This window comes from Hylobates moloch, unplaced genomic scaffold, assembly GCF_009828535.3.
Source record: "Hylobates moloch isolate HMO894 unplaced genomic scaffold, HMol_V3 SCAFFOLD_3, whole genome shotgun sequence".
NCBI classification, from domain to species: Eukaryota; Metazoa; Chordata; class Mammalia; order Primates; family Hylobatidae; genus Hylobates; species Hylobates moloch.
Genome location: NW_026652278.1, coordinates 74472003 through 74499253, shown reverse-complemented (window position 1 = coordinate 74499253; position 27251 = coordinate 74472003). Strand labels below are relative to the sequence as shown.

The 27251-nt window shown below is 45.7% G+C and overlaps 1 protein-coding gene across 2 annotated transcripts in view; it reads right to left on the bottom strand.

The window, feature by feature from the left end:
- Positions 1-27251, bottom strand: part of SH2D4B (SH2 domain containing 4B) — a 103847-nt gene that overhangs the window by 33892 nt on the left and 42704 nt on the right. The window contains exons 4-6 of one of the 2 annotated variants that reach the window (XM_032141479.2): positions 22647-22794; positions 7308-7524; positions 1537-1661 (exon numbers count right to left, since the gene is read on the bottom strand). In XM_032141479.2, coding sequence (XP_031997370.1) covers positions 1537-1661; positions 7308-7524; positions 22647-22794 — 490 coding nt within the window. Of the gene's footprint in view, positions 1-1536; positions 1665-7307; positions 7525-22646; positions 22795-27251 lie in introns of both variants that reach the window. The other variant, XM_058435788.1, reaches the window with a different exon arrangement.

Genomic DNA, 27251 nt, shown 5'->3' with positions numbered 1-27251 from the left:
CTCTGCCTCCCAGATTCAAGCAATTCTCCTGCCTCAGCCTCCTGAGTGCCTGGGATTACAGGGGCCTGCCACTACACCTGGCTAATTTTTTAAAATATTTTTAGTAGAGACAAGGTTTAGTAGAGACAAGGTTTCATCATGTTGGCCAGGCTGGCCAGGAAGTGATCCTCCCACCTCAGCCTCCCAAAGTGCTAGGATTACAGGCGTGAGCCACTGCGCCTGACTGACCATCAGCGTTTTCAATAGAGGCAGCTCCTTCAGGCTGAGGCGCAGACTGAAGTCTGTAACCAACTCCCAAAAGTCACGTAACATGTGTAAGAAATAAACCTTGACTGGTGGGAGTCACTGAGACTTCAGAAGCACTTGTGACTGAGGCATATCCAATCTGACCGACATGACACGGATGCTATTCATTGCGTTGGAGAGCTCAACAGCACTGGCAACAGAGGAAGATGGCAAGCTCGTCTTGGAGGTATTTCCGTACTTGGTCCCTGGGTGAGAGGCAGGGGTGAGGGTCCAATACAGAGATGCCTAAGACATAGGCCCCTGACCTCACCAAGCATAAGACCAGCTGGGAAGGCTAATCTGACCCTCACATGTGTGGCTCTGGATTTTCAATGCAGAGAAGCAAGGGCTGTTCTTTGGAACTGGAAAGCCTGGGATCTAATCCCAATCCGGACATTTTCTTCCCACGTTCATCCATTCTTCCCATGGATACTTACTGAGCCAGGCACAGGGAAAACAAACAAGCTCCTTAACCTCACAGGCTGACATTCAGGTGGGAGGACAGACAATAAGTAAACCTGATAAATACCAACTGGGCACACTCTGTCCAGGAAATGAGCAGGGTGAGCTGAGGGACACTGGGGAAGGCTGCTGTAGGTAAGGAGTTCAGGAAAGGCCTTTCTGAGGAGGGGATGTTTGAGATGGAAAATGAGAATGTGTCAGCCATGCAAAGAGCTGCAGAGCCACGGCAAGCACAAAGGGTCTGAGATGGGAAACAGGATGGCTTGTTTGAGGAACAGGAAAAAGGCCAGAGCATTGGAAACAAGGTGAGCAAGAAGGGACTTTCAAGGAGCCACCCTGCCCTAACAGTCTATGTTTGGGTGACGCTGACCTCTTCATTCAGCCATCTGTCATCTGATCAACAAGTATGTACCCAGAGCCTACAGAGTGACAGGCTGTGGCCAGGATCCAGGGATGGGGGTCCTAGCCACCAGGAGCTCATGCAACTCTCAAGGCTGTCTTATGACCACAAAGAAGATGCCTCTGAGGAGCCCTTGGTGGCTACAGAGGCTGCGAGGTGACAGCAGTGGGCGAGAGCCATGTTCATCCCTTCCCAGAAGAGTTGGGAGGCCCGTTCAGCATCCCTGGGGCCTGCAGCCTCCTGGACTCCCACTGGGAGAGGGGCAAAATGGAGATTGCTTAAAGTCCTCTGCCCCCTGATTATAACTGTCCTCAGCACCCCTCCCCAACCCCAGAGAGAGGCAAAGATGTGGAAATCTTCTGGCACAGGGCCCAGAAAAATGGTCCTACCATGGAACCAGGGGGCGATGAACTTGGTGTTCCTCTCGAAGCCAGCTCGGCGAGGCAGCTGCTCCTCCTTAAACCAGCGGACGATGACATCTCTGGAGACTGGGCGCAGCGGGCGCTCCCAGGTCCTGCTGAAGAGAAAGAAAGGGGGGAGGGCAGAAGAGTCACAGAGGGAGAAAGAGCGGAGGGAGAGGAGGGCAGAAGGGAAGGAAAGAGGAAGGGAGAGGAAGGTAAAAGGAGGAGGAGGAAGGGGGGGTGGAAGAAGGGGCAGGGGAGGGCCATGAGAGAAAGAATAAGCATGGTGCCCACATCCATGCCTACAAAGAGGATTAAAACAGCCCAGGTACTCGAAGGCATTTTGCAGATTATAATGTACCATCTGTTATTATTTATTTAAAAGAAAACTGTTACCGATTGCTTCAAAAAACAGCCACACAGGTGGGAATGAAAAGAGGCTAGGAGGCGGTGTCTGAGGGAAAGAAAAGGCTTATTTTCCCTCGAGCATGGCCAGGGCATAAATACCAGCATGGATGAAGGAGGCTCCTGACGGAAAGTAAATGAGTGTGTCCCATCCCCTTCTCTCTCTCAGAAAGAATTCTGGGTCTTGTCCCCTCCTTACCTCTCCCTCCCCGCCCTCTGCGGGGACGCCTGCCTTTGCCACAACTCCTGCGCTTTTGTAAGGGAGAACCAGGACAGTGAACAGAGAGAGAAGCCGGAGAACCTCAATTTGCTCAGGAAACGGCTGAGATTCCCTGCCCAGAAAATAAAAAGTATGGCAGAGGAAACAGAGGCAGAAGGAAACAAAACCACACGTTGGTAACTACGGCTGGAATGGGTGAGGGACTGAAGGCACGGAGGGCGGGAGCAGGAGGGGCACGGGAAGAGTTTAGACGAGGGAGTAGATACATTTTAAAGTTTTCTCACAGGTGAGCCAAGATCATCATTGCTTTCGTGTCTGAACTGCGGTTCAGACACACGCGTACGTAGACTGGGACACATGAGACCCCACTGCACTCGGGCTACACTGAAAGCGTAGTAAGAGCTGGCAGCACAAGACACGTGACAGGCACCCACAACTGTGTGGTGAAGTACAATGCAGTAACACCATGGTGCACGAAATCATGGCACAAAAATACAGCATCTGCGCCGGGCGTGGTGGCTCACGCCTGTAACCCCAGCACTTTGGGAGGCCGAGACCAGTCTGGCCTGGTCTACTCCCTCGTCTAAACTCTTCCCGTGCCCCTCCTCCTCCCGCCCTCCGTGCCTTCAGTCCCTCACCCATTCCAACCATAGTTACCAATGTGCGGTTTTGTTTCCTTCCGCCTCCGTTTCCTCTGTCATACTTTCTATTTCCTGGGCAGGAAATCTCAGCCATTTCCAGAGCAAATTGAGGTTCTCCGGTTTCTCGCTCTGGTCACTGTCCTGGTTCTGCCTTACAAAAGCGCAGGAGTTGTGGTGAAACCCCATCTCTACTAAAACAACAAAAATTAGCCGGGCATGATGGCAGACACTTGTATTCCCAGATACTCAAGAGCCTGAGGCAGGAGAATCGCTTGAACCCACAAGGCGGAGGTTGCAGTGAGCTGAGATCGTGCCACTGCACTCCAGCCTGGGCAACAGAGCAAGACACTGTCTCAAAATAATAAGAACAATACAGCATCTGAGGAACAAGGCAACAGCCCACCTTGAACAACCAAAGCCTCTTCGCCATTTCCAACTGAGTGACAGGAGCCTGGTAAATTCTTATTTTGTTGTTGTCATCCACCTAATAGTACTGGCATTTAGAATTCACGGTTATCCTTGTTTTTTATAAAATCAATGTCAGCTGTCCTCTCATGTGGTCTCCGTATATGCCCTGTACTCTCACTTTGACACTGTGCTCAGCATACCTCCTTACAAGCCCAGAATAAATCCATGGGGTATTTCTTTACTCACCCTAAACTGAATACACTCACACATGCACACGCATGGACACACACAATAGTGAACACTGTAGATCTGAGAAAAGATGCTGGAAGGACAGAGGGTGAGGTTACATTGCATGGCTTACAGCCGTCATCTGTGGAGTTGGCCTCCAGCCCCTGTTTTCCCACTCGCTGCCACTCTGGGCTTTCCTTTACCCCCTACAGCCCTACAGCCAGCCAGCCTGTGTTCCCAGTCCTCACACTTTTCCTTCTCAGTAACCTCAGATGTCTTTCTTCTTCATTAAGCAGTGCAGGGCAGCCTGCTTCACCCAGCCTCTTCCTCCACATTTGCATCCCCCCAAAAATAGCTGTGCTCGGTGGGGAAAAACTCCTCTAGTTTCTAGGACTCGCTTTCCTTAGAAGGCAATAGGAAGTTATATATAACAGCAAAAAATAAATTCACTCACTCTGGTCCCTCTGTTTCTAAGCAGTCGATTTGAATTCGTTTCTAAGCAGAGAGTTTCTAAGCAGGGGATCTGACTCCCCCAGAATACAAATGCTACATTTATATACCTTAAAATTTTGATCATTCTATATAAATTAGACAGTTTTCACTTCTTTTTTCTTTTTCAGCTAATCTATGGCATTTTCCCTTATAAACCCTTCAAAGGAGTCACTTTTATTTTCAGAAAACATTACAGTGAATTGACTTAACCAAAATTCACTGTAAACAATTACATTGCTTCTGACTTTTTGCCATTATTAATAATGCTATGATAATCATCTTTGCGCTTTTTCCAATTTGCAGATAATTTCCTTAGTATAGATACTGGCACTGAAATTACTAGCCAAAGTCATACCAGCAGTAAAGAGTAGGGCCTGGGTAAAAAGATATGTGAGCAGATTGTATACTGGTCCACAAGAGCTAACTGTTAAATTTTCAGGAATTTTCTAAGCCAGTTGTTAAACACAGCCATCATTAAAAGTTAAATGTAATAGGCCGGGCACAGTGACTCATGGCTGTAATCCCAGCACTTTGGGAGGCCGAGGTGGGCGGATCACCTGAGGTCAGGAGTTCAACACCAGCCTGGCCAACATGGTGAAAACCTATCTCTACTAAAAATACAAAAAATCAGCCGGGTGTAGTGGCGCACGCCTGTAATCCCAGCTACGTGGGAGGCTGAGGCAGAAGGATCACTTGAACCTGGGAGGCAGAGGTTGCAGTGAGCCAGGATCGGACCACCACTGCACTCCAGCCTGGGTGACAGAGCAAGACTAAGTCTCAAATATTTTTTTTAAAAAAGTTAAATCTAATAAATGTACAATTAAATAAATTTTATTAAAATAAGGATAATAAATACTCAAAACTAAAAAAAAAAAAGTATAAATACTAGATGTATATTCCAGGAGGCCACTTGGCCCAAAGCCTCACTCCTGAATCTGAACCTCTCCTCCCATCAGCGGCATGCATCTGCCCTTAGCACAAACAGACGAGGTGTGCTGACAGGCGCCACAGAGCAGTGAGGCCATGGGCACCCGTCCCATGGGGCGGCTACAGGAGAGAGGCTGGTAGGAGGGCCCTCTCACTGCCTGGGCTTGCTGCCCTGTGTGCACAGCTGCTTGTGCCCTTTGAGGCTCACTCTGGAGTGAGGCCACTGCTCCCCTATTGGCTGCACACAGCCAGCCCAGAGCCAGGTTGCACCATGGTCCATGTGGCTCCATCAAATGGGCCTGAGGGACAAATTCCAGGTTTCTTTTAAAAAGCATAGATGAGAAGATGGCTTTTCTAACTATGCCCCCAAATTTAGAAAATATAAAAGAGGTCAGGTGTGGTGGCTCACGCCTGTAATCCCAGGACTTTGGGAGGCCGAGGCAGGTGGATCACCTGAGGTCAGGAGTTCGAGACCAGCCTGACCAATGTGGTGAAACCCTGTCTCTACTAAAAATGCAAAAATTAGCCGGGTGTGGTGGCACGTACCCGTAATCTCAGCTACTCAGGAGGCTGAGGCAGGAGAATCACTTGAACCTGGGAGGCGGAGGTTGCAGTGAGTGACCCAAGATAGTGCCATTGCACTCCAGCCTGGGAGACAGAGTAAGACTCCGTCTCAAAAAAAAAGAAGATATAAAAGAAAATTTGACCTTGTAACAATCAAGAATTCCTGCATGACGAAAAATTTCATCATGAAAATCAAAAGATAAGTGCCAAACTGAGAAAAAAATGTTTATCACAGACAAAAGAATCCTCTTCTCTAATATGTAAGGAGTTCTTAGAAATCAATAAAGAAAAGACAACACAATAAAAAGATCATTTACAGCACATCGTATAGAATACTATGTACCTGTAAAAAAAAAAAGCCTAAATAGATAATATAAGAATTGATATGAAAAGCCTTCTAAAAACTAGTTAAATGAGGGAAAAGCAATCAAAGTGCAGAACCCCATGCATAAAATGCAAACTTTTCTAAAAAAAAAAAAAAAAAAAAAAAAAAAAAGAGGAGGAATAAGGCCTTTCATGATGGTAATTGCAAAAACAAAGTGAGTGGATACATAAAAGACTAAGAATAGAGCCGGACACAGTGGCTCACGCCTGTAATCCCAGCACTTTGGGAGGCCGAGGTGGGCAGATCACGAGGTCAAGGGATCGAGACCATCCTGGCTAACACAGTGAAACCCCATCTCTACTAAAAATACAAAAAATTAGCCGGGTGTGGTGGCAGGCACCTATAGTCCCAGCTACTTGGGAGGCTGAGGCAGGAGAATGGAGTGAACCTGGGAGGCAGAGCTTGCAGTGGGCTGAGATCACGCCACTGCACTCTAGCCTGGACGACAGAGCAAGACTCTGTCTCAAAAAAAGAAAAAAAAAACAAAAAACTAAGAACAGTAGTGACCTCTGGAAGAAGAGGTAATGGAGTAGATGAAGGGAGAGAGGGAGTCAGCCATTTCTCAATATACCTTTTTAAACCTTCTGGTTTGGGAATCTTATACTTGACAAGAAAGGAAAGGGTGGGAAGAGGGGAGGGGAAGAAGTGAAGACATCATCAACTGTCCCTAGACTGCAGGCAGAGGCAAAGCAAAACTCAGACACCCCTTCATTATCTGGGGGTGACTGGACTCTTCTGCAGATTACCTGAGGTTAAAGGAGCCGGCAGGTGCTCACCACCCAGCCTCTGGCCCTCCTGGGGACAGTGGTTGTTCAACAATGATGAGGGAAGGGGGGCACCCAAGAGGAGAGAGGCCAAACCTTGGGGTGGCCTAAGGTGGGGGCAGGTAGAAGGAAGAGGGGCTCCCTGCAACCTCCTAACCTTTGGTCCTGACAATTTCGGACACTCACCTAAGTGCCCTTGCCAAACAAACCCTCAGGGGACACAAATGTGTGTGAGGACCCGCCTGCAACCAACCATGCTAAACTGCAAACCTACTATTCCAATTGGAGAAAAACGGGCTTGCCTGGGGCTCCGAGAGGCAGCAAGCCCTGGTGTCCAGGCTGCCCGGCCATGCTTTACCCATCTGAGGTCTCATAACAAGTTCTTAGCCTGGGGCCCTTAGAGCCTCAAATTGTATGCAAACATTCTAGATCTTTATATATGCATATTTGAGGGGGAAGAAGGTACACAGCTTTCTTCCGATTCTCAAAGGAATCCTTGACCTTAAAAAGGTCTAAGCTCCCAGAACTCCAAAGTTATTACAAATCTCCAACTCCCACATCTCTCCTCCCTCTCCTACCCTAGACTAGGGCTGAGGTCCAGAGGGGAAATGCTAGCCTCAAACTACACAGCAAATCTGGGGCAGAACTGGGACTGGGACCCCGGTGTCCCATGCCCTAATCCAAGGCCCTTGCCCCAACCACACCAACGCGGAGCCTCGACCCACCTGACCGGCAGAGCGAGGGGCTGCGGCGGACCGGGGCCGGGGAGGTGGTGGTAGAGTCTTGCCTCCTGCTCATGGCTCTGGCCAAGCTCCCGGAACATGGAGCTGAGGCCGGCGACCGTGCCCTTCTGGATAGCACGGAGCGAGTGGCGTCGGTACTCGTCCCGGGCGCGCTGGGCTCGGCGGCTCCTCTCCTCATCAGCCGCCTTGGACCGGCGCACTAGAAAGGGGAAGACAGCGCATTAGCCCAGATCCGCAGCCCAGGCGGTGCACTGTGCCAGCTGGGACAGGAAGTATTCAGTTGGTGCAAAAGTAATTGCAATGTAGTGGCAAAAAATCGCGATGACTTTTGCACCAACCTAATAGTCCAGGAACCTCAGGATTCACCTGGCTGCAAGGAAGCTCAGAACCCAGAATGACAGAGCAGGCCCCGCCCAGCCCTAGCAGCAGCCCTAGGGCAAGCCTGTCCCTACAGAGGTAAAGATACCCTGACAGTTTAGGGTTGTCTGGTTGTTCCTGTGATGCCATTCCAGAATGGCCAAGCCACCTTGAGGTGGACATTTACATCTCCCTATGTATTTCTTCCTGGGAGTGCCCTGCTCAGAGCAGCTCCTCAAATCCTCTGCCCACTCAGCTCACCCGTCAAGGTGGCCAGCATCCCCAGACACCACCACCGTCACCCACGTTGACAGTGCCAAGCCCTGGGCTTGGTGCCTTCCCCACATTATCTCACTAAAGGACCTCCCCCAACCACCCAGGCAGGGAACATCACTATTTCTGCTTTATGGGTGAGGAAACCAGCCTCTGAGAGGTTAAGTAACTTGCCCAAAGTAAATCAGCTAATAAGGAGCAGAGCCTGGACAGAAACCCAGGCGTGCCTGGCTCTAAAACCCACACAGTTCTTTCCACCCCATGGCCCCACCACTCAAGCAGCTACCTTCGATTTCAAACTCTGTATAATCTGACACCAGAGCTCTTTCCTACTAAAAAACAAAGGAGCATTTAAAGACCATCTGGCCCAACCTCTTCATGTTATTCATGTGGAAACTGAGGCTCAAGGAAGGACAGCAATTTGCCCGACTGGGTTAATGGACCAGGCCAGGAACCTTCCTTCCTGCTACCACAAGATGAGTTGTTGGAAACACTAGTGTCCCAGTTCTGGAGCCCCTTCTTGGTTTCCCATGACCTTGAGAGCTGGTAGATGAGTGTATGGGCAGGGAGGAGGAAGGGGATCTTTTGCTAACTCTAACAGCTTACAAGACTCCAAGACACCCCACTCTCTAGCTCTCTGTCTTCACATATACATATATTAATAGACGTGTATATATTCATTTTTTTGAGATAAGGTCTCACTCTGTCACCCAGGCTGGAGTGCAGTGGTGCGATCACAGCTCACTGCAACCTCGACCTCCTAGGCTCAAGCAATCCTCCCACCTCAGCCTCCTGAGTAGCTGAGACTACAGGTGTGTGCCACCATGCCCATCTAAGATTTTTAATTTTTTGTAGAGACAGGGCTTCACTATGTTGCCCAGCCTGGTCTTGAACTCTTGTGCTAAAGCAATCCTCCCACCTCGGCCTCCCCAAAGTACTGGGGTTATAAGAATGAACCACCATGCATGACCTCTTCTATCTTTTTGTGCTCCTCAAGGAAGGGCCCTGTCTTAGCCAAGTGGCCTTGAAAAGATATCTGTGCTTCTAAATCTCAAAAGGGAGGTCTGGGACCTGGAAAATGCCGGAAAGGGAACAAAACCCATTAGAGGCAAATTCTGGAATTAAAACCAATTATTTTGTAGTCTCATTGCATCTTGGCAGGCCCCTATCTGCCTCTAAAATCCAACTATTTTGCAAAAAAAAACTCTTGCTGGCCTTGTTCTTCTGATTGCACCAGGCTAATGCCCCAGCCCCAGTGGGTCACCTTCTCTTCTCAGAGTAAAATCTTAGTCTGTTTCTACTCCAGTGCCACTCAAGACATGCATAGCAGGCACCTACCAAGAACTGCACTGTTAGTATTTGCAGGATAAAGGTCAGTAGCCCTGTTCCTGAAAGAAAGCATTTCTACTTCACAAGTTGTCAAAGAACCCTTTCTGGGAACAGAACATCTCCCAGATCTGAGGAAGGCAGCATGAAGTCTGTCCCTCAGAAGGTATTTATGGAAGTGCCCCCATGGGTTTCCCATACAGAATATCCACTAGGCTGTGAACTCCATGAGGGCAGGTGGAGAGTTTGCTTTGGTCTATTCATTGCTGTATTCTAGTGCCAGGAACACAGTCAGCAGGCGATACATATTTTTGTATGACTGATTGAACTCAATTAAGTATTTAGCACTGCACTAGGCCCTGAGTTGGACACAGAGATAATAGTGAAGCAAATCCTTCTTTCAAGGCACTCAGAGGCAAGCTGGGAAAATAAGACCAACAAATATCTCTAGCATAATGAAGAAAGTAGTGAGCATCATTTAAAAAAGAGACCAATAAAATATTGTCAGAGTTTAGGGGCAGCAGCCTCGCATTCTGCTAGGGAGCCAGCAGCCATCACAGGAAATAATTTGACTGGGTAGGGGAAGATCAGTAAGAGTTCTCCAGAGAAAGAAAAGGGAAGAGGCCATTCCAGAGAGAAAACTGAGGTTTCGGTGGTTTGTCACTCCTTATGTTACAAGACTCCAAGACACCCCTCTCTCTGGCTTCCATCTTTTTGTGTTCCTCAAGGAAGGGCCTTGTGTCTGCCAAGTGGGTGAGAAGACATCTATATGTTGCGGCTTCTAAAACTCAAAAGGGAGGTCTGTAAGTTCCAGACCCTAAGAACACCATGATACCTGCCTTGTATTGTGACGAAAGGCTCCAACGAGGTCAGGATGCCCCGGGATGGGCTTTGCAGACATTTGACTGCAAACTAAAAACTAGAAGCTTGTACCCTACAAGGACCGTGATTTTTGGAAGATTACAGCCCCTGAGAGACAGTGACATTCAGTGACAGACAGGCAGGCAGGTTGCAGAAGGAAATTGTATGCAGACTAGGGAGCCGGGTTTTTGGAATTCAGACAGGTGGGGCCTTGAGCCATTTGTCACACAAAGACTAAACCCATTCTCCTAAAGCCCAGCTCTGATCTTACCATTCTCTTCCTCAAAAGTCTTCAGTGGCTCCCACTGCACACAGAATAAAATACAAACACCTTGGCCTGCCAGGTAAGCCCCTGAGAAGGGCCCTGCCTACTTTCCTTACTTTCTCAGTTCAGTGGGCTCCTTCCCCAGCACACACACACACACACACACACACACACACACACACACACACAATCACTCTGCACTGTAGCTCCACCGTGCTCCCACCAAGCTACAAACCTGCCTCTGTGCAGCTGTGTTCAACAGACCAACTCAGACCAACCGGGTCATCTCAGGCCCACCCTACTCCCCTGTCCAGACAGAAAAAGCTCAGTGTCCTATAGAATTCAGATGATCTGGCTACATCCTGCAAAGAAACTCCATGCTTCAAAGCAACATTAATTTGTAGTAATCCCTTGGGTGAATAGAACAATGTCTCTGAAAATTAATGAATAATCCTATAATATGGGGAAAGGCATCAGTAAAGATTTGAATTGTATGTGAAAGTGGATGTGTTTAAATTCTGCTCCGTGTGATCTTGGGCAACCTGAATTACCTTATCTACACCTTCTTTCCTTGTCTATGAAGTGGAGGCCTGACTGGGTTGCTTTGAGATGTAAATGGGACAGTACAGGGCGGGCTTGGAAAGCCCTGGCATGGGCTAGGTTTATTAAATATTATCTGTTATTGTCGTGTTTGCTGTGAGATAAAGAGGCTGAAATGGCGCCTTTAGAAAGGGTCCGTCCCTGAGTGGAGGTGGGGAAGTGATGTAGGAGCGGAGGGGATGTGTGTAGTCAGGGGCTCCTGTCAGAGAATGGAAAAAACAAGCGTGAGTAGGAAAAGCCTCTGACCCCTGGGGAGGGAAAACAGGCAGCTGAGATGCTGAAGGGTATCACACAGGCCTTTTGTGACTCGGCCTGCTGGAGCCATGGTCCCTTGGTGGAAGAATGGGTTTGGCACTCAAGATGAGGTAAGCGAAGTTCGACAACAGCTAAACTTGGGCCAAGGGAAAGGGCTCTCTCAACCCTTATCCAAGGCTTCTGAGGTCGGCAGCCAACCATCCTTGTGGTCCTGAACCCTGCGGGCAACGCCTGATGGCTGCCAACAGTGACCCCCTGTGGCCTCCAGGAGCCACTGCAGGAGTTCCTTAAGACCAGAGCACTGCCCGCCCATGTGAATGTTGTAATGACTCAGCTTTGGGGAACCATAAAGCCCCCAGGGATTCCTGATATAATTCAAGAGGAGAGAGGACCCTAAGCAGGACACTAATCGGCCACATGGGAGCTCAGGCTAGCATTATTCTGAGTTATAATACCAAAAATATGTGGCACCTAGAGTTTAAGGAGAGCTTCAAGCCAGTTATGTCCAAGGAGAAACTGCACGGTGTCCCATCCCATCAAGGGATAGAGAAAGCCCTTCTTCTGTCTTCTCCTTCAGCTGTCCTCCCAGCCCAAAATTCTGCTGTGCCCACTCCACTCCCAGCCCAGACTCTACCCCCACAAGCCCCTTCCGGCTCCACCTGTCTCAGTATAAAATACTACAGTATTTTAGGATCACTGACCCCGACTCTGGTGCACACTCCTTTTTAAGAGGAAAGGGAGTGGAACCCACATCACTGGACCCCGACCTGGGCCTGAGCCCACGTTTCCCACTCTGCTGTGTCAACAACCTGGCAAGAAGTGAGACAACCAGTGTGCAGATTGTTGGTTAAAGGCCACAACCAGAATGACACAGGTCAAGGAGCCACAGGTGAACACAAGTCCCTCTGACGACTCCGAAGTCCTGCTTACATTTCTAACCTAGTAACAGCAGCAATGATAAACGTCCAGTTTTTACAAATAATATCATTTCTCAAGTCAGGCTAGCTCATCTTTAAATCTCTAGGCAACTAGATGTTATCTAACTCCACACTCCTACAAGTTCACAGTTGAAAAACTATGAAATGAATTTCTGTGCCTGATGTATTCAGAGAGTCTCAGAAGCCAGAGCTCTGCTGAATAACTGACTGAATTCTCTGTTGAACTGAATAACTAATGGTATTCAAGTGATACTAAATGGGATAATTTCCCTTTTTTCTAACTTAAGAGAATTTAATTTGGGTGTTTTATCAAAAACTGCAGTTCCCCCATAGATTAATGGCCCACTATATCTTTCATATTAAATTAATTGAGTGCAGAATGGTTTTGTTGGATGTGAATGACAGGCTCTGGAGTTTAACTCATCATTCTTTAAGAAAGGCTAAGATAAGGAACTAAAACCACAGGGCCTGAATGATCACATCTTTTCTGTTTTTCAGAGGCTTCCCCATTTTCAGTTGCCACGCAGTACATTAATGAGCAATCAAGCAGCTCCTGGGCCAGACGATTTCCATTCTCCATCCCTAATGAGAAACCAGCCCTGCTCTTAACTTTCCATCCCATTGTGTAGCTAAAAAAGAAAAGCACTTCATGAACACAGACCTTTACAACTTAAAAAGCACTGTTACTTCCTCTCTCTCATTTCACCCTCCCAACAGGCCTCAGCTCAACATGATTAACCCCATTTTCCAAATGAGGAAACTGAGCAACTGAGCAAGAGCTTGCTCAAGGTCACACTAGTAGGTGGGCAGAGCTAGGACAAGACTCCCAGTCCAGTGCTCCTTCCCACACACTGCAGTAGCCTCAGGTGACAACTTTGTAATGGTTCACGATTTTTTGTCAGATCTTTGCTCTGCCTCCTCTTTCCACCTACCTCCTCTTTCATCCTGAATTTAAGTGAATGTTTTTTTTTTTAACTGTTTCTCATCTTATCTTTCAAGCCTCATTTTTCATCACCGGAACCCCAGACTGCCACCACACTGCAACATGTGCCTTGACGTATGCACACAATGATCTTGCTTTGCTCAACACAGTTCCCTCTGCTATGACACCCTGTCCCACCTTCTTCACCCACCCATTTTCCCTGAACCAAATGCCATTTCCTCTGCAGGGCCTTTCCAAATGCTCTCCCTTCTGAAAGGGATTCACTCTCTCCCCGTGTATTTTATTTTATTTTATTTTATTTATTTTTAAGATAGAGTCTCGCACTGTTGCCCAGGGTGGAGCACAATGGCGCGATCTCAGCTCACTGCAACATCCACCTCCCGGGTTCAAGAGATTCTCCTGCCTCAGACTCCCGAGTAGCTGGGATTACAGATGCACACCGCCACGCCTGGCTTATTTTTGTATTTTTAGTAGAGATGGAGTTTCACTATGTTGGCCAGGCTGGTCTCGAACTCCTGACTTCAGGTGATCCGCCCGCCTCAGCCTCCCAAAGTCCTAGCATTACAGGCATGAGTCATTGTGCCCGGCCTCCCCATGTATTTTATACAAACGTATGTTGGCACACCTACCTATTGAACTGTAACTCGGGCATGTAAGCCTCTTCTTTCAGGCTGAGATTTTTGAGGGGAGGAAATATGTCTAATACAATGGTTGGCATACAGTAGAAGCTCAATTGATGTACAATTGTCCCTTGGCATTCTCAGGAGATTGGTTCAAGGAAACCCCTCCTCCACTCCCCATCTCTCATGAATACCAAAATCTGCGAATGCTCAAAGCCCCTTTTATAAAATGGTGTAGTGATTGTGTATAGCCTATGCACACCCCCCCATATGCTTTAAAATCAGCTCTACACTACTTATCATACTTAATACAATATGAATGCTATGTAAATAGTTGCTATACTGTATTTTTATTTTTATTGTTACGTTGTTATTTTTATTGTTTTTTTTTCCAAATATTTTCTGTCAGAGGTTGAGTGAATCTGCAGATGCAGAACCCAAGGATACCGAAGGCCAGGCCTATACCGTTGCTCCTCAGTCTTACTGGGTGCAGATGACAAGCATCTCCCCCAAGCGGCAGGAGGAAGCATTGCAGGGAAACGTTGTGCGAGTAAGATCAATGTTGAGCTACCACCAGCACTGAACTTCAGTAAAGATAGAGCCTCCATCTGCCTTTATTCTGTTATTTCAAACAAACTTGTTATAGAGTGTAATGTCTGCTTAGTGTTCCCGCAACCTCAGCCACCCCTCGGCAGTCCTTGGAATGCCCAGCAGTAACTCCACAGGACGGAACCCATGAGGAACTACCTGTGCATGGGCCCCTGGAGGCCTGTGAGGCCAATGACCAAAAACATCCCTCCTACAGGCTGCTTTTGGAGATACCTAACCTGCAGGCCAGAACACTAGGCCAAGATAAGGAAAAAGAAAAGCCTTCATTTGCGCCTGATGCCCGGACCTCCCTACTGAGTCTGAGCCTGAGATTCCTTATCAGTACAATAGAAATGCCAATGCTCTGCTAGGAGGCTGTTCTCGGCTCATGAGCAATGAATGTCCTAAGGCTTTGTGAACTCTCAGGGTTTGGGGCATTCAGATGAATTTAGTGAGGGCACAGTTTTTAGCAGTATTTGGCAATTCTTAAAACAACTCCAACCCATGTGTGAATGGGCATGAAATAGTTCAACAGCAGCTGCCCAGACGTTATCAATGGGCAAGGGGAACATTCTCTCCTGAGCATATGCCCCTGAGGTATCGCCTAGGAGGCTGCCCAAGATAAAAAATGAGCTTTGACCACAATGTTGCATTTGTATAATTTTAACTCTAAAAGGAAGAAGTAACTGGTAACAGTGAAACCCAGGTTCCAAGGCTGGAAGTGGTCAACAGAAAAAAGGAGGCATGGTCCTGAATACAAACAGACCCCTTCCACATTTCCCTCCCCAGCCCAAGGACATACCAATACCCAAGTAACAAGGAATGGAGGCTTAAAAGCAAAACCCCACTGTAATTTCAACTGCATACACATGCATTCCATAATGTGATTCCATTCTCGTTCCAAATAGAGGGAACCAATCATTTTCCATCTCCCACAAACCAATGATAGGACTACTCCCTGAACACGCTATTAAGGAGGAATTGAAGAACTGGGTGGACTCGCCACTCTGGTGCTCCAGGAGGAGAGGACAGAGAAGTCTGTCCCCTGCTTACACTGCTGGAGTGGGCCTGAGATTCGACTCTATCTGAATAGCACAATCTCTTAGGCTTTCATTGATTCAAAGAGCCTCTGAGTGCAGCAGTCACTCAGGTAGGAAGGGAACTTTCCTTAATAGAAAAAAAAAAATCTCAAGCTAAAGGCAGCCACTAGGCCAGGGCAATAGTGTTGAAAATATATTACACACAGCCCAAAGGGTTTCACAGAGGGGTCCCTGAAGCCACAGGATGCGGGGAAGATTCACAGGGCCAGGGGCCATGGGCCCCCTCATTCTCCTCACCCAGGCCAGCTGCTCACACCTTCTTTACCCAGTGGGCTTCAGCATAAACATATGTGAAAACAGCAGCCATAAGGGAGCTTGGAGAGCAAAGACAGCCCGGTTTTCAAGCTCTTTTGTAAATACAACAGTAAGTCCCTAGGAGAGAGAAACAGAAGACCTGGTTGAGAGATGAGGCTTGCACTGCACTGTGCTGGCATTGCTACTCTGAGGCATCTGCATACAGGATAATCTCTGCTCTGGGCCTGGGCACACAGCCCTCGGTCTGCCAGGGCCCAAGAGACCCAGGAAAATCTGATTGAGACATCAATGCTGAGAAGCAGAAGGAACACTGGTGTCTTAAAAATTGCAACTGCCTCATGGTGCAAAAATTGTACAAAATAAAAATTAAATTTTAAATTTTTTAAATTTTTTTTAAAATTCTGTTTGGTTTATTCCTTTTCCAGCATTTGATTACATGCTAGGTCACTTGGAATAAAAAAAGACTCAACACAAAATTAAATACTTTCCACCCATCCACCTTCCCAACTGCCCAGATATGGCCCCAAATTTGTCCCAGAAGTTCTGCGTGTTTTAGGACTGGCACCAAATTAATTATATGTCAGCTTAAAAAGGTATCAGTGGAAAAGGTGAATTAAGGACCTCTGAAAATCCTCTCTTCCATAAAACAATAAAAACACTGGAAAATCCTCAGAACCAACTTTCTCACATTGTTAGAAATTAACCAAAGGCTTACAGGAATTCAGGCAGCATTTATTCAAGAGAAAAAGGTTCATAACAAATGAAGAGACTAAATTCGTAATCAAAAAAAATTGGCCGGGCACGGTGGCTCACGCTTGTAATCCCAGCACTTTGGGAGGCCGAGGCGGGTGGGTCACGAGGTCAGGAGATCGAGACCACGGTGAAACCCCGTCTCTACTAAAAATACAAAAAAATGAGCCGGGCGTGGTGGCGGGCGCCTGTAGTCCCAGCTACTTGGAGAGGCTGAGGCAGGAGAATGGCTAGAACCCGGGAGGCGGAGCTTGCAGTGAGCCGAGATTGCGCCACTGCACTCCAGCCTGGGCGACAGAGCGAGACTCCGTCTCAAAAAAAAAAAAATTCCCATAAAGAAACCCGAGGACTAGATGTCTTCACTAGTGAGTTATACTAAATATTTCAAGAAATATTAAATCCTCTTTACAAATTCATCATGAGAAATAGAAGAGGAATGAACACTTTCCAACTTGTGCTTTGAGGCTAGTATTACCCTGATACCACAACCAGACAAAAACATCAAAGAAAATAAAACTGCAGACCAATATCTCTTATGAATACAGATGCAAAATCCTCAACAAAATAGCAGCAAATGGAATTTAGCAACATATAGACAGGATTATATGCTATAAAGAAGTGGGATTTATCCCAGAAATGTGAGACTAGCTCAGTATATGAAACTCAGCCATGGAATGCACCATGTTAATAGAATAAAGAACAAAAAACATATGATAATCTCAACAGATGCAGAACAAGCATTTGATAAAATCCAACATCCTTTCATCATAAAAACACCCAACAATCTAAGAAAGCATGGAACTTCCTGAACCCAAGGTTATGTATGAAAACCCACAGCTAACATCATATTAAATGGTGGCTAACATCTATAATCCCAGAACTTTGAGAGGTCGAGGTGGACAGACTTCTTAAGCTCAGGAGTTTTAAGATCAGCCTGGGCAACATGGCAAAAACCTGTCGCTAAAAAAATATATATATAAATTAGCCAGATGTGGTGGTGTGCATCTGTAGTCCCAGCTACTCAGGAGACTGAGGTAGGAGGGTCACTTGAGCCTAGGCAGTTGAGGCTGCAGTGAGCTGAGATAATGCCACTGCACTCCAGCCTGAGTGACAAAGTGAGACCTTGTCTCAAAAAACAAAACAAAACAAAATAGTGAAAGACTAAAAATTTACCTCTAAGATGAGAAAACAAGAGAGGGATGCCTTTTGCTACTTCCATTCAACATAGTATTGGAAGTTCTAGCCAGAGCAATTAGGTAAGAAAACAAAATAAAAGGAATCCAAACTGTAAAGTAAGAAGTAAAACTATCTCTATCTGCACATGAAATTATCTTGCATGTAGAAAATGTAGAAAATCATAAGGAATACACAAAAAGATACATTCCAGCTAATAAACAAGGTTAGTAAGGTTACAGATGCAAGATCAATATACAAAAGTCAATTGCATTTCTATGCACTAGCAATAAACAATCCAAAAATGAAACTAAGAAAACTATTCTATTTACAATAGCATTAGAAAGAATACGCCATTAGAAATAAACTTAGCAAAACAAGGGCAAGGCTTCTACACTGAAAACTATAAAATATTATTGAAAGAGATTTTTAAAGACTTAGATAAATGGAAAGACATTCTGTGATCATGAATTGGAAGACTAAATATTGTTAAGATGACAATATTCTCCAAATTGATCTACAGATTTCATGTAATCACTATCAAAATTCCAGTTACCTTTATTGCAACAATTAACAAGCTGATTCTAAAATGGAAATGGAAATACAAAGGACTCAGAATAGCCAAAACAATCCTGAAAAAGAAGAACAACATACTGCCCAATTTCAAAATGTACAACAAAGCTACGGTAATCAAGACTATGTCGTACTGGCATAAGAAACAGACATATAAATCAATGGAACAGGTTTGAGGGTACAGAAACAGGCCAGGCATGGTGGCTGACACCTGTAATCCCAGCGCTTAGGGAGGCCAAAGCAGGCAGATTGCTTGAGCTCAGGAGTTCGAGACCAGACTGGGCAACATGGCAAGACCGTGTCTCTAATAAAAATACGAAAAAAAAAACCAGGCGTGGTGACGCATGCCTGTGGTCCAGCTACTCAGGAGGCTGAAGTGGGAGCACAGACATTTGAGCCCGTGGGGCAGAGCTTGCAGTGAGCTGAGATCACACCACTGTACTCCAGCCTGGGTGACAGAGTGAGACTCCGTCACAAAAAAAAAAAAAAAAAAAAAAAGAGAGAGAGACAAAGAGTACAGAAACAGACATATTTTTGGTGAATTGATTTTCAACAAGAGTTCCAATACCATCCAATGGACAAAGAATAGGCTTTTCAACAAATGGTGCTTGGACAACTTGGATGGCCATATGAAAAAGAATTAAGTAAGAACCCTACCTCACACAAAAATTAAATCAAAATGGATCAAAGACCTAAATGTAAGGGCTAAACCTATAAATCTCTTAGAACAAAGATAGGTGTAAGCCAGTGTGACCTTCCTTGGATTAGGCAATGGTTTCTTAGATAAGACCCAAATCATAAACAGCCAAAAAAATGGATAAATTGAACTTCATCAAAATTAAAATTTTTGTGCTTCAAAGGACTATCAAGAAAGTGAAAAAACAACCCAAAGAACGGGAGAAAATATTTGCAAACCATATCTCTGATAAGAAATTAATATCCAAAATATATAATGAACTCTTGCAACTCAACAACAACAAAAATTCAAAAATGGGTAAAGAATTGGAACAGACATTTCTCCAAAGATGATACATAAACAGCCATAAAGCACATTTTTAAAATGTTCAACATCATTAGTCATTAGGGAAATGCAAATCAAAACCATGATGAGATGTCACTTCACACACACTAGAAAGGCTTTTATAATAAAAAACACAAAAAATTAAAAGGGTTGGCAAGGATGTCAAAGAATTAGATCCCTCATACATTGCTGGTAAGGATATAAAATGGTTCAGTCACTTTGGAAAACAGTGTGGCAGTTAAGAGGTGAGACCTTTAAGAGATGATTGGATCATGAGGACCCTGCCTTCAAGAATGGATTAATCCTTTCACAGATTAATGTATTAATGGGTTAATGGGTTACCATGGGAGTTGGTTAGCTATCAAGAGAGCAAGCCTGTATAAAAGCCAGTTTGGGCCGGGCATGGTGGCTCACACCTGTAATCCCAGCACTTTGGAAGGCCAAGGCAGGTGGATCACCTGAGGTCAGGAGTTCCAGACCAGCCTGACCAACATGATGAAACCCTGTCTCTACTAAAATTACATAAATTAGCTGGGTGTGGTGGCACGCACCTGTAATCCCAGCTACTAGGGAGGCTGAGGCAGGAGAATCGCTTGAGCCCGGGAGGCAGAGGTTGCAGTGAGCTGAGATCATGCCACTGCACTCCAGCCTGGGTGACAGAGCAAGACTCCAACTCAAAAAAAAAAAAAAAAAAAAAAGCCAGTTTGGCTCTTAGTGTACCTTCCATCTATCGCCATGTGATGCCCTCCACTGCCTCAGGACTCTGAAGAGTCGCCACTAGCAAGAAGGCCCTTACCAGATGCAGCCCCTCAACCTCAGACTTCCAAGCCTCCAGAATTATAAGAAATAGATTTATTTCCTTTGTAAGTCACTCAGTCTCAGATATTCAGTTATAGAAATAGAAAACTAAGATACCATATGACCCAGAAACTCCACTCCTAGGCATATAGGTAATACTCAAAAGAACTGAAAATGTATGTTCACACAAAAACTTGTACACAAATGTTCATAGCAACATTATTCAAAATAGCCAAAAAGTGAAAACAACTCAAATGTTCATCAACTGTTAAGTGGACAAACAACAATGTGGTATATGCGTACATTAGTATATTATTCAATCATGAAACGGAAGGAAGGAATGATATCTGTTACAACGTGAATGGACCTTGAAAACATTGTGCTAAGTGAAGTCAGACACCAAAACATTATGTGGCTTTTGGTGTCTGACTTCACTTAGCACAATGTTTTCAAGGTCCATTCATGTTGTATCATGTCCATCATAGGCAAATTTAGAGACAGAAATTGATGAGTAACTTCCAGGGATATGGTTGGGGAAGGAGTAACTACTAATCGGTACAGTTTCTTTTTGAAGTGACAGAAATAGTCTGGAATTAGATAGTGGCGATGATTGCACAACTTTTTGAGTATACTAAAAACCACTAAACTGTACACTTTAAAAGGCTGAATTTTATGGTATATAAGTGGTATCTCCATTTTTAATTCTATTTAATGAATCTGGCATAAGATTAAGACATGTTGAGGACCAGAAGGCTGGCCAGTAGAAGACACCTCACATCTCTGCTCTCCCCGTATGGCCCCAGTTGCAATCATCACTCAAGTGTACCATCACAACAGCCTCCTCCTTGCTCTCTTCCCAAAACCCTGCCAGATCGTGTCACTCGCCTTTGGAAGTTTCCCATTGTCCACGTGTATTAATCATGCCTTTTCATTTTCTGTATTTTTTGATTTTTTGACATCTGAGGCCTTTCTGATTCTGGAGAGATTGCCCCTCCCAGGAACAGCCAATTCCTAGGGACAGTAAAGGGCTTGCCTGCAAGTGCACCTTCATATGCAAACCATTCAATCGGAAGCCCATCCCACAACTACCTCCCTTGTTGGACTTTCACACTCTGAGCCACTGTCTCCCTGCCTTCATCACCCCCACAGCCAGATGATGCAAAATTAGAGACAGGCCCTACACCCAAGAGCTCACTTTAGTTATTTACACTGGCCAATCCTAAGCCTGCCTAGCCTGCCTCTCCTTACCTTTCCCCAGGAAATCACATGTTTTCCCCCACTCCCTCTGCCTCCTGACCCACCCTGGGGCTTCCCCATGTGGCCCTGCAAGGTCTGCCGTGCCTCCTGTCTCTAGGGACCTGTGAGTAAAAACGTCTTTCTTTACAAGTGTCATTTCTGGGCCTGCATGTCTTACCATACCCAAATAAATCCCAGGCATATAGGGAAGCACCGCCCTCCAAACTTAGTTCCACCTTCCCTTCCCCACCTAGCTTTTCCCCAACCTGACACTCCCCAAACTCTCACCACCCCACACTTCCCAGGCATGCCGTGTTCCTTTGTCACCAAGCCTTTGCCCATGCTGGAGCCTCCACCTACAGTGCCCTTCCCAGCCTTTTTGACTTGCTTATTCCTGTGTCACCAGCAAGCCTCACTTCATGACACCTCTTCTGGAGACCCACCAGGACAACCATGTTGTATGTGCTACATCCTCCCTCCAAGCCCTTAGTCTATGTATCTGTCTGCGGCTCTTGTTGATGAGTTTCTACAGGATGAGGACCGTGATTCCTCATCCCTGGATCCCTAGGGCTTAGCACAGAGCCAGGAAATTATTGGCAACTCAGTAAAGGTAGAATGTGAGACAAGGTCTCACTCTGTTACCCAGGCTGCAGTGCTGTGGCACAATCATGGCTCACTGCAGCCTCAACTTCCTGGGCTCAAGCGAGCCTCCCACCTCAGCCTCCTGAGTAGCTGGGACTACAGGCACATGCCACCACCAATCCCAGCTAATACTTATTATTTTTTTGTAGAGACATGGTCTCACTATATTGCCCAGGCTAGGCTTTTATTTTTTTAATACAAGAAATATCCCCGGCCGGGAGTGGTGGCTCAAGCCTGTAATCCCAGCACCTTGGGAGGCCAAGGCGGGTGGGTTACCTGAGGTCAGGAGTTTGAGACCAGCCTGGCCAACCTGGTGAAACCCCATCTCTACTAAAAATACGAAAATTAGCTGGGCGTGGTGGCAGGTGCCTGTAATCCCAGCTACTTGGGAGGCTGAGGCAGGAGAATCACTTGAACCTGGGAGACGGAAATTGCAGTGAGCCGAGATCGCACGGTTGCACTCCAGCCTGGGTGACAGAGCAAGACTCCGTCTCAAAAAAGAACAAAAAAAAAAAAAAAAAGAAAGAAAAAGAAATATCCCCAACAGGCATTGCAGGTAAGCTCTTCAAGGATGAAGCCTAATTTACCCTCTAAATTCTTAGTAGGACTGAGCACATGGCCGGGCCCGAGTAAAGGCTGATGGGGTGAGAGAGTGAATGGAAATGACGACTGAGCAAATCAGCAGTGGGAGGAGGTGGGTGGGGAGGCAGGACTGGTCTCCCTGCCTGAGGCACAAGCTCTACTCACACTGTTCTTCCCACTCTTGCTCCTCCTTCTCACTGGCTTGGCAATGCAGCTGAGCATGCTTCAGGGTCCAGTAGAGCTCCTTCACCCTCTGCTCTTCCTGGAGGCGAATCTGCTCTTCTCCTCGCTTCCTCTCCTCTTCCTCTTTCCTCTAAAATGTCATGGGACAGAACAACACGAGAAGACCACAACACTTCAGAAAAACGAGAAAGAAATAACCTCTGGGATTCTGCAGTGGTTTGGGCTGAGAGTGCAGCAGTGGCCTCTCCAGCCTCAGTCCCTACATGTATGAAATTGAAATTACCCAGTAGTCCCATAGACAGTTGTTTTTGGATAAACACATAAATTATCCCTTCTGGTCTTAAAGCTTAAAACTTGTATTTGTTTTATTCGAATTGCTTCCTCAGGAAAGGATCCCTCAGGCCTCTCAAAAAGTATCAAATCACTGAAACTCACCAGATAACCACAACCAGACTATGAGATGCCTGACCCCTCAATGAGAAGATTGCTTCCTAACTCCTCCCTAGATTGTTTTCTTACACATTGTTACATTTCTTACCTGCTACATAAACCCCTAGTTTTAGTCAGTCAAGGAGATGGAGATGGATTTGAGGCTGAGCTCCCATCTCCTGGGCTGCAGCACCTGATTAAAGTCTTCTTCCTCGGCAATACTCATTATCTAGGTGATTGACTTTCTGTGCCGCAAGCAGCAGGACCTGGATGGAACCCTGGTGTTTTAGTAATAAAGTGGTGGTGATCGTGCTACCTAACTTAACTGACAAGGTGGTGGTGAGGAGAAAATGGGTTGAAACAGGTGGAATAACACAGAATACTACACAGCCATAAAACAGAATGAAGTTACATCCTCTGCAGTAACATAGGTGCATCTGGAGGCCATTATAGTAAGTGAACTAACACAGAAACAGAAAACCAAACACTGCATGTTCTCACTTATAAGTGGAAGCTAAACACTGGGTACTCATGGACATAAAGACGGGAATGACAGACACTGGGGATTACTGCAAGTGAGAGAAAGGGAGAGGAGGAATGACTGAAAGAGTGCCTGTTGGGTACTATGCTCACTACCTGGGTCACGGGTTCAATCGTAACCCATACTTCAGCATCACACAATATACCCTTGTAACAAACCTGCACATGCACCCCTGGAATCTAAAATAAAAGTTAAAAAAGAAAAGAAAGGCTGGGCCCGGTGGCTCATGCCTGTAATCCCAGCACTTTGGGAGGCAGAGGCAGGCGGATCACCTGAGGTCAGAAGTTCGAGACCAGCTTGACCAACATGGAGAAACCCCGTCTCTACTAAAAATACAAAATTAGCCCAGCGTGGTGGCTTGTAATCCCAGCTACTATGGAGGCTGAGGCAAGAGAATCGCTTGAACCGGGAGGAGGGGGTTGCAGTGAGCTGAGATTGCGCTATTGCACTCCAGCCTGGGCAACAAGAGCAAAACTCCATCTCAAAGAAAGAAAGAAAGAAAAAAAAAAAAAACAAGAGTTACTCAGGAGGCACGAGAATGGCTTGAACCCAGGAGGCAGAGTTTGCAGTGAGCCGAGATCGCGCCACTGCACTCCAGCCTGGGCGACAGAGCGAGATTCCGTCTCAAAAAAAAAAAAACAAAGAAAGAAAGAAAAAAGTATGTGGAACAATGTGTAAACTCCACATCTCACTGCAGAGGTAAGAGGACTCTGTGCCATCCTGGGTGGGCGCGGTGGCTCACGCCTGTAATCCCAGCACTTTGGGAGGCCAAGGTGGGCGGATCACCTGAGGTCAGGAGTTTGGGACCAGCTGGCCAACATGGTGAAACCCTGTCTCTACTAAGAAATAAAAAAATTAGTCGGGCATGGTGGCATGCACCTGTAATCTGAGCTACTCAGGAGGCTGAGGTAGGAGAATCGCTTGAACCCAGGAGGTGGAGGTTGCAGTGAGCTGAGATCACACCATTGCACTCTAGCCTGGGCGACGCTCCATCTCAAAAAAAAAAAAAACAAAGAAAGAAAAAGGGGAGTCTGTGCCATCCTTAGGTATACTTTCATTTTGGAGGAAGAGGGAGGGAAGACACATGGAGAGGTGTCTGGTCTCTTCGTGAAAGCCAGTGTCTGGATAAAGTCTCTTAAAGAGTGAGTAGATTTGGGGGCCCTAAATTTCCCATTTCTGTGCCACTCCTGAGCTCTAAAAACGTTGTATCTGTGTGTATTTTCTTCCACCTTTGTTTACATCAAAGTAACATGTATGTGTTAAACATGCATTATGGACCATAATGAAAATCAGCAGTGTCTAAATAACCACCAGAACCCAATCCAACCAACCTTAAACCAATGCCTGGAGGCCACCATTTTCAACTATGTTAGTTGTTCCTTTGTTTGGCTATGTCCATATGTCTGATTAATGCTGCTAATCCTTGATTTATCAAGTTATCAATCTAGATGTTAAATCTTGCCTTTCTTTTTTGGCACATGCATATTTAGCACTTATATTTCCCACAGGTGAACATCCATACTCCATACTTTTTCTCCCCTCAGCCTCACAATAAATTTGCCTCATAATTTGTGGTTAAATCAATAATCAGCATCAAAATAGTTTGCTGCAAAGCCAAATAGGGTGCTATTTTCATCAATTCCAAAAAGTACATTTTTTTAACCTTGTAACATCTCTGAAATTTGGATGTGTTTTACAACTTACAGCTTGCTTTTTAATAAGCAACACTTTTTTTCTCTTAAATAAGGATATGTTTTGCTATTAAAGGTAACTTAAATTCAGTAAAATATGATAGGTATGGAAGCCTTTACTTTCCAGTCATTTTTTCTGGTTTTTCCTGGGTTAATACATCTCGAAGCTGAATATTGAATTTTCCCAAAGTTTTCCCAGATGTAGTAAATCATTCTCTGTGTTTAACCAAGTGTTTTTTCTTATAAAAGACAATACAAAAGTTATCTTTTTCCAAAGGACACACCACCCCGGGTGCCATCTTTTCTTCTCCCATCTGCACTGGTTACCACCTAAGCCTCCTCTCCATCCACCCACCAATGACACACCTCTCAACCTTCCCTGAGTTGGAGCCCCTGTTCTTTCTTGACCACTCCGCCATTTTGCAGCAATATTCAACACTTCTCAGCTAAGAATGCATAGAGACACTTTCTGAGTCTTGTCTGAAAATGTCTATATGCCACATTTACACGCAACTGCCAACTTAGCTGAGCACAGAATTTGATTAAAAATCATTTTCCTGCAGAATTTTAAAGACTTCTTTGTCTTCTATCATCCAGAACTACCACTCTGATTCTCATTCTTCTGCACAAGGCATTTATTTTTCTCTCTGGAAGCCCCTGGGGTCTCTTTAACACCAATGTTCTGAACTTTTTAATATGATGTGCCTTGGTGTGGATTTTCTTGCATTGATTGTGTTGGGCACTTGGGGGTACTTTCAGTCTGTAGTCTCTTATCTTTCCAGTCTAATACATCTTTGCTTAGCATTTCTTTGATAATTTCTTCTCTTCTAATTTCTTGTTTTTCCTTATAGAGCTCCTATTTGTCAAATAATGGTCTTCTTGAGTTGATCTTCTAACTGCCTTATCATTTTCCTCTCTTGCTTTCCATCTGTCTTTTTTTTTTTTCTTTTTTTGAGACAGAGTCTCACTGTCGCCCAAGCTGGAGTGCAGTGGCACGATTTTGGCTCACTGTAACCTCTACCTCCCAGGTTCAAGCAATTCTCATGCCTTAGCCTCCCGAGTAGCTGGAATTACAGGCGCGCATGCCACCACACCTGGCTAATTTTTGAATTTTTAGTGGAGACGGGCTTTCACCATGTTGGCCAGGCTGGCCTCAAACTCCCAACCTCAGGTGATCCACTCGCCTCAGCCTCCTAAAGTGCTGGGATTACAGGCATGAGCCACCGCGCCCGGCTCCATCTGTTATTTTTTTTCTTCTACTTCCTGGTTGATTTCATCGACTTTATCTTCCAAACCTTCTACTGAATTTTTTATTTCAGCTATCACATGTGTAATTTCCAAGCTCTCATTCTTACTCTTTGGTTGTTCTTTTCTCTTCATTGCATCTTGCACTTGTTTTATGAATGCAATAACTCATTTCTCTGAGGATTTTAGGGCTTTTTCTTCCCACGTACTCTGATTTAGGTCTGTTTCCTCTGTGTGCGAGTGTGTTTTTTTTAAGTTTGTTTTATTTGGTGCCTGTCGTACATGTGAAAGGTTTTCCTAGGCTGTCTGATGTTCCCTGACTATTCATATTCAAGAGAGAAGTAAATATCTGAATAGGAAACTCAGAGAGCATGCTCCAGGCTTCATTGTGAGGAGGACTTTGCTCTAGGGCAATCGTAGGAGGAACCAGCCATGCTGCAGGACCCTCAGATGTAAGTTCTAGAGGCCCTTTCTCTGAGATTATTCAGTGTCTTCTCCTCTGTCCTTCCTGGGTGGTATCATCCCCAGCATTCCAGGAATTGGAGGGGAGCAGGCTGCAGGCAGGACTGCCTGCAGCAAGCAGGCCCCTGGCCTGAGCCCCATGCTTCACAGAAACCCATGCTTTAAAGCACCTTCTTTTTATTTTTATTTATTTATTTATTTATTTTGAGACGGAGTCTT